Source organism: Hermetia illucens, chromosome 5, assembly GCF_905115235.1.
Source record: "Hermetia illucens chromosome 5, iHerIll2.2.curated.20191125, whole genome shotgun sequence".
Taxonomy (NCBI): domain Eukaryota; kingdom Metazoa; phylum Arthropoda; class Insecta; order Diptera; family Stratiomyidae; genus Hermetia; species Hermetia illucens.
The window spans coordinates 98,737,148-98,750,899 of NC_051853.1; the positions used below are offsets into that span (position 1 = coordinate 98,737,148).

Genomic DNA, 13,752 nt, shown 5'->3' on the forward strand with positions numbered 1-13,752 from the left:
TCCAAAACATTTTGGTGCTTCCATCAGAGAATTCATAGCTATACTTATGTATCTCCATATGTAGGTGTGTATAGCTTATTTCTATATGTATTTCACGTAAGAGTGTGGTCATGAGTGCCCGAGAGAACACTTTTCTATGATTTCAAATTGCCACCCTTGCGTTATTGTCGCTGATGAACGATGACAAGACATCCCGGAAGTATTATCTGTTCAATAATAGATAGATGTTTTGCTTCATATCTTTTATAGACTTTGTACCGTTGGCATCATTGTAAATAAATACGTCCTGATAAGACAGATTGAATTTTTGAGAAACTTAGGGTCCATCTCAAAAAGCTGACAGTCATGTCATTAAGGATTTTCATAATCATCATTATAAACAAGATCACAAAATTTAACTGGCATCATTATGTTAACAACTTTTTTAGGCAGAATAGCAGTTACTTTGCGATTTCCGGGTCAAAATATTGTAACGAAAAACCATGTACGATCCCTTCTTCCATTCCAGCTGCTAGTGTATAAATACATGCATTAATTATGTTAGATTCTATAAATGATACCTTTTGGACACAGTAAAACTCTGTGTAGGAGACCACTTCGGTCTACTCTCATTTATAATATGTTTGTGCTTCTGAAAAATGGTGTATTCCTAGCATGAACTTAAGGGGCTCAACTAGAGTGTGGGCCTAAAAGAAAGGTAGTTTTTCTTTACTTTTTTAACAAAAAACTAATGGATTGATGTTTTGAAATTTTTAGTGTATATTTTTGGATACGCATTCATGGTGAAATTTTGGGAAGAAAATATTCGAACGCTGCAAACTATTCAGGATTTCCAGAGTCTCCAAAGAAAGTCTCTCCCCCCCCCCCCCCCCCCCCCCCTTTGTTGCAGTGTGTGTACATTTCAGAGGGCGCGAAATACAAAAAATCGTTAAACTAGAAGGTATTGTCTATACACTGACTAACAATTGTGAAAAAAGAAAAGAAAAAATTTAACAAAATGGCGAAGTTTAAAAAAAATTTAGAATTTGACTTAAAAGACTTAAAAAGATCAAGTCGATCAAGCAACATGTTATCTAGTTATAATTGTAGTAAATTCGAAAAATTTATTTTTCAGAAAAACGCGATTAAAGATAAAGTACTGATTTCATTGTTGTAAATCGATAAATATAATATATAATGGAAACAAAATTCCTGGCATTATTACCTTCTCATACGCATTTGTGTATGCGGTCCCTAATAGTATTACGATTATTTAAATCGGCCGCATAACCCGAGCAATAAGTTAGGGGCGGCCCCTCGGGTAGCGCCCAGTTATAACCGACGGGCAACTACTCTTGGAAGGCTGTAACTCATATTTGAGATACAATCTCGAAAATTTTTTATGTTATTTTTAAAAGTATAAAAGAAAAAAATTATTTTCTGAAAATTTTATATTAGCCACTTCAGTGGATTTTAACTTATTGATTTATTAAGTTGTTGCACATGAAAAGGCCGATTTGGCAATAAAGCGAAGTTAGTTGCGATTTTGCTGTATCAAACTACCACCAGTTGGCGCTGTTGGTGTCGGATAATGAGGTATAAATACTCCTTCATTTAATCAAGCAGTCATTTCAGTTTTGACCGTCGTTGCGATAACAGTGAATAAAAAGGAAGAAAGGATGGAAAAGACCCAAGAAAGTATACTTTTTCTATATGAGTTCAAACTCGGTGATAAAGCAGCGGAGGCGACCAGGAACATTAACAGCGCATTTGGAGTTGATACGGTAAGCGCACAAACAACACGACGATGGTTCGAAAAATTCCGGTCAGATGATGTAAACCTTCAAAGTGGTCCACGCGGACATTCAGTACCATCGACGAGCTGCTAGTCGAATCCGACGGGCGTAAACTATTCGACAGTTTCCCGGCACTTGGAGCAACTTGAAAAGGTGAAAAAGCTCGAAAAATGGGTTCGGTATGCCCTTATGGAGCAAACCATGGCGCTTCGAATGGAAATTTGCAGTTTTTTACTCTTCCGCAACAGAATCGATCCCTTTTGCACTGAATAGTGACATGTGATGAAAAGTGGATATGATGCGACAATCGTCGCCGATCAGCACAACGGCTAGATGCTGATGAGCCACCGAAGCATATGCCGAAACCGAGCCTCCATCCGAAGAAGGTAATGGTGACTGTTTGGTGGTCTACAGCAGTTATCCACTATTCTTTTCTGGCACCTGGAGAAACGATAAATGCACAGATATACTGTGCCCAACTCGCAGAAATGCACCAAAAATTGAGTATTCAACGGCCGAGATTGGTCAACAGATAGGGTGCGATATTCCTTCATGATAATGCACGACCTCATGTATCCAGAACAACGGTTCAAAAGTTGAACGAATTGCAGTATGAGACTCTGCCCCATCCACCATATTCACCGGACTTTTCGCCAACCGACTACCACTTTTTTAAGCATTTGGATCATTTTTTGGCGGAAAAACAATTTAGGAATGAAGAGGCCATCAAAATTGCCTTCAACGAGTTTACCAACACCTGAAAATTTGACTTCTACGAAAGTGGCATACATGCTCTTGTACCTCGCTGGGAGAAGTGTTTTGAATCGACTGGCACCTATTTTGATTAATTAAATAAATTTTTGTAAGCTTTACAGTCGTTTCAAATTTAGTACGAAATAGGTCATTTCATGTGCAACAACCTAATATTATTATCAATTTATTTTCAAGAAAGTTCGGAATAAAAGACATATTGAGAACTAATTTTTTCCTTCCGGCATCAACTCCGAAAACCGGAAGTTCGGCGCTTTAATTATGGAAGGTTTTATTCATCCTTTGTGTAAGAATATTTGCGTATAAATAGATCGGTTTTTTAGAGAGCTCATGCGATGGTGTTTTTGCACTGATTTCGACGTATAAGCATGCGTCGGAATCTGACAACTTTTTCGCATATTAACTTTATGTCCAGCTAAGTATTTTGCAAGCTACATCCAAAAAGGCGAAGGTGCTTTTTCTGCAATTTTCGAAATCTGGGGCACGATAGGTCACTATATTCGAGATAAAATGAAACAATGTACAAGTTTAGAAAATTAATATTTCAACGTTTATTTCAAGGGTCGCCATATATGCAAAAAGGCGGTGTTTTATTTTTTTACCAAATGTAGTCATGTGGTATATAAAATGAGGTTCGATTATTACCTTCCGATGCCAAGATGACATCTGCTCGAAAAGTGGGTAGTGCGGGGGGCCGAAAATTATCATTTCTTTCACGGACCCACTCTCAGAAACTACTTAACCGAAAAATCTGAAAAAAATCATAATAGCAAAAAATTTTGCAGCAATGCAGGCTATGATATAAAGCAGTTTGGTGGAAATCATGCTATTACTAACAAAGTTATAATAGGTAGAACTTGTGGCTTCTTTGAGAATGCAAGATTTTGAATGTCAATATCACGCGAAAGTGGGTATTCTCATACAATATGTGCATACATTACGTTCTAGGTTCTAATGGCTTTGCACAAATGGTCAAAATTGGTTTTGAGAGGCAAAATACTCCTCCATCGAGAAGCTGCATGCGATGGTTGGGGTGCGAAGGCAGCAATAATCCAGCAATTGCCATGTGAGATTCGTGGTTATCCATGATGAGAAAGTTTCTTCAGTGTTGGATCGGATTACGTAATATTTGAAGTGCTGCAGCCATTCGAAGAACGTGTCGTTAGTCTGCCATCCCGACTCGATTTGCTACTCCTCTTGCATTCGCACTGCCATGTAGTAAAAGCTTGTCCTTAAATTTTAACAATAATAATAATCGTGAGCACAACAATCCATATTGGATCAGGGCCTTGAAGTGTGTTAGAGCACTTCATTCAAGACCGTAACGGTATACTACAGGATCACTGTACCCCGTAGGAGGCAATGTGGTCAGCATTGCGTTCGCCCGAGATTATTACCCTGATTTGACTCAGGTACTCATTCACAGCTGAGTCGACTGGTATCCGACAATCAATCACGATGCAAATCCCACTGCCATCAGTGAGATTTTAACCACGACCTTTCGAACGACAGCCTTGTGCTTTAACCACTCTGCTATCCGAACAGACATTACGAATTACTTTAATGTAAAGTCACTGTTATTAAGGTTATCCTTTAGCCGTTCAATGAAACGTTTCAAAGAAAATATAACAAAGTTTGGAATTTTGTTCGTGGACAAATGAAGAATGGCGGGATTTGATCGTGGATAAATAAAGAATGGCGGGGTTTGATCGCCTACAATGACTCGTACCGCGTTCGCCAGGATTTATTGCGCCAACACATCTGGTAACTTTAGGTCCTACAACGAATTTGGTTTTATGGGTAGTGCACAGTCCCGTCTCATCCATATTCCACACATCAGCAGCCTTATACTGATGTTAATTGCGCACTTTTTCGTAAGTGTCAAAAAAAGCATTAACGACTGGTTTGTTGGAAGCTGCGGTATTCAAATTCTATTCAAAGCAGTGGCTTACAGTGCCTCTAAGCTGGTGACCTATTGTGCCCCCAAGCACATGTTTATGTTGGGGTGGATATTTTCCTCAAAACTAAAAGATATCAAAAATCTAACACAATGTTCCTGTTCAACGATAACTTTTACATAACAAAATACTTACTTGACAAATATTTTTATTGATTAAACACACTGCAATGGAGAAGAAAAACACTGTTACGTCGCAAAAGGACACGTGAAAAACTAAACTGCTATAACTTTGTTAATAATAAGAGAATTTTCATCAAACTTTCAGTTATGATGCTTCAAAACTAATCTTCCTGCAAAATTTTATGGATCTAGAATGAATTTAAGAATTGTTTGCGGTAAATTTCCAAAATTGAATAATACACCCCAGGGATAATAAAAAAAAAGTTTTGGCTAATTCTAATTTCTTAGTACTTTTAAGGCTTTGTGTGAAACAAAACTTTATTACAATATATTCGATGTCTGTCTGTCTGTCGCATCCAGTTCATTCGGAGATGGCTAGACCGATTCTCACGAAAATTGGGTATTTGATATTGGGTCAAATGTAGAGGAATGAATGTGACTCTGGAAAAGTGTAACAGGTCTTCTTCTCAGTACCTGTCCAATCGAAAAGTCTGAAAAAATCACAGTGGTGTATCTAAATGAAACCCGGCTTCAAAACACATCTCGTTCCGATATCTGCATAAATAAAGTTAATAATAGTATATTACCGTATTTTAGAAATTTTTCCAGAATCCCCCTTAATTTCATACTAGACGTAGCAATTGCATGAGGGATAATATAACCAACACCAACAGCTCTACTAACAAACCCTATCTCCACCTCCATGTGGTGACCGCTGGGAGCCCATTCTTAACGAAAAGCTGCATACGGAGAAGAATGAAAAGGCGTGTCTCCCGCGCCTAAAAATGGGACAAATTTTACCAACTGGTCCTCCGGGTTGGTGGTTCGGTACGGCTGACAACCCTACACGGAAAACCGTAGTTACAAAGCCATAATAGGCGCCTTGGACTAAACGGGTGATACAACGACGAACTCGAAAACGACAAAGGAATAACGATTTGCGCATTTTTCGTGGAACGTGCCCTCTTTGTACAGAGATGATATATATAGGGCTAATGTAACAGCGTTGCAGGAGATGCGTTGGACAGGGACCGGTTTCCTGGAGAAGAGTAGATTCCTTAGACAGCCAAAAAATAAAACCTGCTGTTACCGCCTTTGAAAACATAAGCGAACGGCAATACACTCTGCGCTTGCGAGGCAAATTTAGAAATATAAGCCTCATTAACGTTCATGCCCCTGCAGAGGAGACTGCAGAGTCGGAGAAGGATACCTTCTACGAGGTAGTAGAATGAACCCCCGAAGCCTATCCCAGACATGATATCAAAATCATACTTGGGGATTTTAACAGCCAAGTAGGGAAGGAGACCCTATTCAGGTAATACGTTGGCTCCTATAGCTTACATCAAAATACAAATGATAAAGGACTGGGGATCATTCAATTAGCAGTGTCACACGAATTGGTTGTTGGAAGTACCTGGTTTGCTCGGAAAGCGGTCCACAAACATACGTGGGCCCCGCCAGGCGAGATCACTTTCAACCAAATTGATCACGTGTTGATCGAACCATCTCTAAGTCTTGATGAATGTCAGAACAAATAAGGGCTCGGATCACTATCTCGTAGGTATGGTGCTTCGAGGTTGAATAACCACACCACCCACAATTCCTTCTGACAATCAAGTGACAGTTAACACTGAAGCCATCCACAACACAGTCCTCCGCAACACCTATAAGAGGGAAATGGATGCCGCAATAACCAAAGTCAATAGAGATCCTGGAGATAAAACATCAACAAATGATCTTTACAATGACCTGAAGAACGTTATTATAAATACGGCCACCAACATACTTGGCACCAGCCCCAAAAAGAGTCGAAACGGCTGGTTTGACGATGTATGTAAGCTAGCAACGGAACGAAAGAATGCTGCATACTGAGTAATGCTGCATTCTCAAAGAACGTGGGCACGCGCGGAGACTTATCACGCCCTCCGGCGAGTGGAGAAGCGAATTCACAGTACTTCATCAACTTGTGCTCAGGTTGTGGGACCGCGAATCAATGCCTGGCGACTGGCAAACAGGCATTATTTATCTCATACATAAAAAGGGAGATATCGCACAGTGCGGCAATTATGGAGGTATCACGTGGCTGACTGCCATCTATAAGATATTCTCCACTATCTTGCTAGGCCGGATAGCCCTATACGCCCACAGCATCATTGGCCCATACCAAAGAGGCTTCACTCCATGCAAATCACCAACAGATCAGATTTTCTCTCTGGGGCAAGTGATGGAAAAACTGTTGGAATATGGACATCAGTCGCACCATCTGTTCATCGACTTTAAAGCCGCCTATGATAGCATAGGCAGGGTAAAACTGTACACGGTCATGAGAGAATTCGGTATCCCGACGAAATTGATAAGACTAACTAGGCTGACCCTCACCAATGTGCGAGGCCAGATAAAAGTAGCAGGATCACTCTCAAGACCATTCGATATCAACAACGGTCTACGACATGGGGATGCCCTATCATGCCTCCTTTTTAACCTGGCCGTGGAGTTAGTGATCCGTGATGCTGATGTAAATGCAAGAGGTACGATCCCCTTTAAGTCCACCCAACTACTGGTCTATGCTGACGATATCGACATCATGGGAAGAACGACCCGAGACGTACATAGCGCCGTCATTCAGATCGAGCAGGATTCTTTGGCATCAATGAAGGCAAGACAAAATATATGGTGGCAACCTCAGCACCGAAAACCAACCAACAACATCAAACCGCACTGGTCAAACGGGAAGAATAAGAGTAGGAGACTACAACTTTGAGACCGCTGATAATTTCTCCTATCTAGGGTCGAAAATCACAACCGTTTACAGCTACGATTATGATATCCGCGCATGTTTACAGTCAGCTAACAGAGCCTATTTCAGCTTACAAAAACTGTTTCGTTCGAAACTTCTCACCATTGGATCAAAGCTCTTACTGTACAAGACTATGATCTTGCCAGTCTGTATTCCTCAGAAACTTGGGTTCTTAGCAAGAAAAATTGTGAACTCTTGGCCGCGTTCGAGAGAAAAATTCTCCGAACAATTTTTGCCCCCCTACATGAGATGCCTACAAAACGACGAAATCTATGAGCGATACCATGACCATCAAGTTGAGGATAAAATCCGGCTCAATAGGTTACGGTGGGCGAGTTACTTAATCCGTATGGATGAGGATGATCCAGTCCGGAAAGTCTATAAGGGCAATATCTATTGTAGGAAGAAGACGAGGCAGACCCTGCCTAAGATGGAACGATGGCTGAATTGGTGGACTTCGGCCCAAAACCGGGATATCTGGAGTTCTTTATTAAGGCAGGCCTAGACCGGATACCGGTTGTTGCGCCGTTGATGTTGATAATATAAGGCATAGTTTTGGGAAGTTTGATGGAAATCCAACTATTGTTAATAAAGTTATAGAAGGTGAAGCTTTTACATTTTGTGTGAATTTTGTGCATTCTGAAACGTGTATGACGTCATCATAACATATCAGTTCGTGAATATCATAACAGAGTTAGCTCACGTGAATGGGAGGTCGCAGGGACACATTTCGTTTTAGTTTTTTGATCATTTATATATCAATATCTATTACTTCAAGCAGCCATATGTAAGTATTTATATGTATATGTAAATGAAGCCTAGGAGTAGCGTCGAATTCATTGTACATTGAACAAGCCTTATTCAATACATGTACTTTATATGTACATATGTACACTTTCAGGCAGGTATGATCAATTTATATACATGTATATAGAATACAGTATTCGGTAATTTGTAGGCAATGTTTATTTGGTAAGGTGAGCATAATATGTACATCTGTAATATGCACGAATTTTTTGTAGTTTGAAAAAATATGAAGTAATATTTTGGGTTTAAAAGTTTTTCACATACGATGAAGACAAAACCTTTCTATCTGAAACGTCCAGCTTCCAGTTTCTCGACTTGTTAATAATTTGTGGTGGTAAACCAAATTGCGAATGGAATGTAATCAGTTGTTTGAAAGGAATAACTCTTTATGTGGATTTTTGCTATTTCTATCCAGCGGGTCATGTTCTGATTGCACATATCTGTCGGGAAGATGTTTACTATTGAAGGTGGTGTAGTTGGAGGTTGTTTTAGTGTTAGATCATGGTGCATTGAATGGCACTAAATTAAGTTATTTTCACTTTTATAGTGAAATATATTGATCGACTAGAATTTTAGTATTCTTCACCTACCACCTAAATAAAAAGAATGATGAGTGTATTCATTCATAATTTTTTTTACTATGTACCTATTTTAAATATATAATAGTATACATAGCTGTTAATGATTTTTATTTTATTTTATTTACTTTTATAGTACTGACTGCCCTTATAGGTTGCATATTCTTTTATTTGCAAGTGATTGTATTAAATGCAAGATTTGTATGCATACCTGTACTTTGCTTCTTACTTGTTATGTAATTGTATGTATTATTATTTTCGCTGTCTGTTATCTATCAATTAACGCTATTGATTGATATTGTGATCTAAAGTCTTTTATAGAGTAGTTCCAATTTTTTTTTCTACAGATAATAGTACATTATCTCCTATGATTAATTGAATGGGAGTAGCATTTTTATCTTTGCTATCCTTTGTTTTCATTTTTGCTTGACTTAATAGGTATTTTCCTCTGTTAATTATTGGTTGTAGTCGATATTTAGCTTTAACTGTATTATTATAGATAGGGTCTATGCCAGCATTTTGTAGTTCAGAAAGTAGATTTACTTCCTTCTCGAATATTAATTCGAAAGGGATATAACTATTTATGTCCAGATAGCTGAGTGGTTAGAGTACAAGGCTGGCACACGGAAGGTCCCGATTCAAATCTCACTGGTGACAGTGGGTCGATCTAAGTGATCATCTCTTTAACGGACCCATTCTCAGAAACTGTCCAACCGAAAAATCTGAAAAAAATCAGGAAGCTTCCACTATATGGTGCCTAAGCTCCGAAAGTCCCCTCATACCGATATCCTTTCAAATAAAGTTAATAATAGTATATTACTATAATTTCCAGTAATTAGCTGCATTATTCGCACATATGTTATATATGTTTACACGTGTCCGCCTCGCGCAATTTATATTAAAATGCAAATAACTGGAAACTTGACGCTTCACGCATAAAAGGTATTGTGTTTCCCTATGTGAGGAGCGATGAGGGCAAATGTGAAGAACTTAACCAACAACAGATACAAACACGTTGGAATACCGTAAGCAGGTGCTTCGGGTAAAAAGGTTTTTTGGGTTCAACTTTGTGAGGAACTTTCAACGCACATTTTTGGAGTCGTATATGGCTAAAAACCCGAAATATTCCTTAATTTTTTTTTCAAACTACAGACATACGTACATATTACAGACGTAAATATTATGCTCACCCTAAACAAACAAACGTTGCCTATTACTGAATGCTATACTTAACATATATATGCACTTATATAAATTGACATTCGTATATTGAATACCGCTAGTTTAATGTACAAATATATATATCTGAATAAGGCACTACCCCAAAGCTTTACTGTACATATAAATACATACATATAGTGGTCTCGAGTAATTGAGATTTATATATAAATTATTAAAAACCTGAAAGGAAATATTTCCCTGCGACCCCCCTCATTCAGATGCGTTAATTTTGTTGCTGTATTGACGAATTGATATGTTATGATGACATCATACACCTTTTAGAATACACGAAATTAAAATAAAATGTAAAAGTTTCACCTTATGTAACTTGGTTAATAATAGTTAGATTTCCGTCACACAGTTATGCCTTTGTCGTTTCCTATATCACTGCCAAATCTTGAACTTCTAGCGTGAACTTGAGGGGGTTTCCGGCAAAATTTCCAAAATATGGTAATATACTATTATTTACTTTATTTGTGCAAATATTGGAACGGGATGTATTTTGAGGACAAAACTTCGTTTAGATACACCACCGTGATTTTTTTCTGGTTTTTCGGTTGGATAGGTCCTGAGAACGAAACCTGTTACACTTTTTGGGGTTTATATTTTGAGCCCTCACTCCCTTATGTTTTATGCGATATAAAATATGGGACCAGTTTCGAAAAATACTAATCAAGCCCTATCATTTGATACCCCACAGGGCCATATTCTGTAAAAAAAATTACACCCCCCTTTTGTATGTATGGGCGGCCTTCCTGAAACTCAACACAAATTGGCGCCACTTGCTATACACACACGCGTTCTCGCCCAATTTTGTTAAAATTGATCCAGCCGTTTTCAAATAAATCGGGTGTGACAGACAGACAGAGAGACGTACACACAAAACCTTAAAAGGCTGGCGAGAAGTAAATTCTTCACAAATGCGACTTAAATGACGCGAATGGTAATTATTCTCGTTAATTATGACGTCAGCATCTTGTTTGCATGGCTTCAGATTCAGTAAATTCACCCGAAATTGCTAAGTTTGTGCATTTTAACTCTTTACTCACCCACTTGAAAACTAATATCAGCTTCGGAAAGTGGTAACCGAAACCTTTTATTTGATACTTCATACGTCTGTTCCCAATGAAAAAAAATTAAATTCCCCTTTTGCTTGTGTTAGGAGCCCCTCTTTAAACTCCACCTAAATTTATGTCACTTACTATATGCGTGAGATTTTATAATTCCCATCTGTCCACCAAATTTCGTACGGTTTAGGCGTTTTTGAGAAATGTTTGTATGTTTTGCACAAAACCTCAAAAAAAAAAAAATAGGAAAATTCAAATGTTCTCACGAACTGATTAACGAGAATAATGGACATTCGAGTGAAATGTTAAAGTCTTATACATGAATTAGCTACTTCTCCCCAGTCCTTTGCCCTTTGCAGATATTCGTAAAACAAAACCTTATTAAAATCGATTTACTGTCTGTCTGTCACACGCACTTTCCTCAACAACGGTTCTATCGAATGATATAAAATTCGGAGAAAATGTGGGGGCTATGAATGCTCACGTACGCAGTGAGTTAAATTGTTCTGTGTGGAATTTAAGTTTCACCAAATATGGTCATGTGGAGAATCAAATCAAATCCTACTCGAAATTTTTAAAGGGGGAAAGGCGAGGGCTGAAAAGTGGTCATTTTTTCCACGACCCGTTCTTAGAAAATATGCAATCGAAAAATTTGAAGAAAATCGCAAAACTGTCACTGTATGGTGCCCAAGCTCCGAAATGGCCTTCATATCATACCGATACCTTTTCAAATAAAGTTAATATTATAATAACATATTAGGACAATTTTTAGTAATTGACAGTTAACCCCCCCCTAATTTAGTAATAGAATCATGAAACGCAGTAATATACTATAAAACATTATCCTACAAAGTTTGGCGTAAATCGCACTATTACTAACAAAGTTATCATTACCATCAACGACGCAACAACCGGTATTCGGTTTAGGCCTGCCTTAATAAGAAACTACAGACATTCCGGTTTTGTAAAGAGTTTCACCAATTTAATATCCCTCAAAGCTGTCTGGCGTCCAGACTTACGCTACTGCTCCATTTCAGGTAGAGTCTGCCTTGTCTGCTTTTTCTACCATAGATATTGCCCTTATGATGATTTACAGGATTACCACTATAATATATGATGTAGTGGCTCTTCTCTAGGAAAGCGGCTCTTGTCCTACGCATCTCCTGCAACGCTGTTGTAGCAGCACTATAGTGGGACTGGGAATCGGATAGCTCCTTCTCACATGTTCCATGAGAAAATGAGCAAATCATAATTTTGCTTTCGTTCCTTCCTTCCGTTCCTTCGTAACAAATTGTTTTCCGTATAGGGTTGTCAGCCCTACCCAACCCCAAACCTGCAGTACCAGTTTGTACAATTTGTCCGGTTTTTAGGCGAGGAAGACAATTTTTCGCAGTTTATTTTGGGCTTGTATAGCTGATACAAACAGACGAAGCAATTATGATCATTCTAGTTCATTTTGTAATTATGAACTGGCAGAGCTGTATAAATTTAGGTGGAATCAATCAAATAGTTTTCGAGATAGCATGGTCGTAGTTTGAAAAAATTGTGTTTTGAGAAAAATGTGTTTAAAAGTTGTTATGAACACACACTTGCTCTGGTTTACTAACGTAACTTTTCAAGGGCTTCGATTTTCGAAAAATCGAAAAATTTTTTTGTCTGACACTTTAGACGAATCCCTAATGCAAATAGGAAGCGTGCGGCAATTCGTCAGCCTGAGGATCTTGGTTTTCTTTGCTCCGAAATGTATATAACATTTCGTTAATTTCGGGGCCATTTGTCCAAGTTCTGTGATCCGGTAAGAGAATAAGCATACGCTGTTAGGTGGAGGTGTTTGACAAAAGGTGGCACAGCTCATTGTCCTCAATGTTCTTCAGGGAAAGTAGCATAAAGGGGGATGATAAGATGATAAAGCATCTGAAAATGTAACGTTGGCGGCATCCGCTTCGGCTTCCTCGATTCAGACGTCGTTGTTTGTGGCTCTAATAATATGCACTATAGGTTTCTTGGAAATGTGTCTTCTGTAAAACGGGTTTTGGATATATTTCCTACTGAACCCGACGAAATCTTCCTTCAAAGTGATAAATGAGGAAACATGGTAATTTATGTTTTGAATAAACCAAACAAAAGATTAATTCATAAACGAATGCATTTTGTCTTTAGTGTTCATATAAACTTTAAATAAATTTGAAAACTAAACAAACAATACGAACGGAATACGTTAATATTTACTTATTGTTTTGTCAATAAGATTTTCTAAATCTTTCACGGTATATTTCAGTGACTCGGAAAATCTTTCGCTGGACATTCCAATCAACGTCTTTTGGAGCGCCTTCTCCTTATCTGCAAATTGTTCATAGCTATTATTTTTCGATTCTTTTCGATCCATCGACACCAGTGGTAAGACGCCAATGAGGCAGAGTAGGGCATACATTTCTCGTTGTTTTACTTGATTGATCACAACTTGGAGAGTGGGGATAGATCCACTTCCGAAATCCTTCAGTGCTTCCACGAATACAGGATAATAATATTTTTCGATTAGTTCGATTTTCCGCATAAGCACATCCACTTGAGAACTCGTGGCGAATAAATAATTCAAATCGATTCCCAAGCTATTGAAGAAGGTTCCTTGGTAGTCAACCTAATATTATAGAAATCG

The 13,752-nt window shown here is 38.3% G+C and overlaps 1 protein-coding gene across 1 annotated transcript in view; it reads right to left on the minus strand.

Moving 5' to 3' along the window:
* Positions 1-13,224: 13,224 nt before the first annotated feature.
* Positions 13,225-13,752, minus strand: part of LOC119658176 — a 56,704-nt gene continuing 56,176 nt past the window's right edge. Inside the window, exon 9 of the mRNA XM_038065443.1 lies at positions 13,225-13,734. Coding sequence (XP_037921371.1) covers positions 13,315-13,734 — 420 coding nt within the window. The 3' untranslated portion in view covers positions 13,225-13,314. The remainder of the gene's footprint in view (positions 13,735-13,752) is intronic.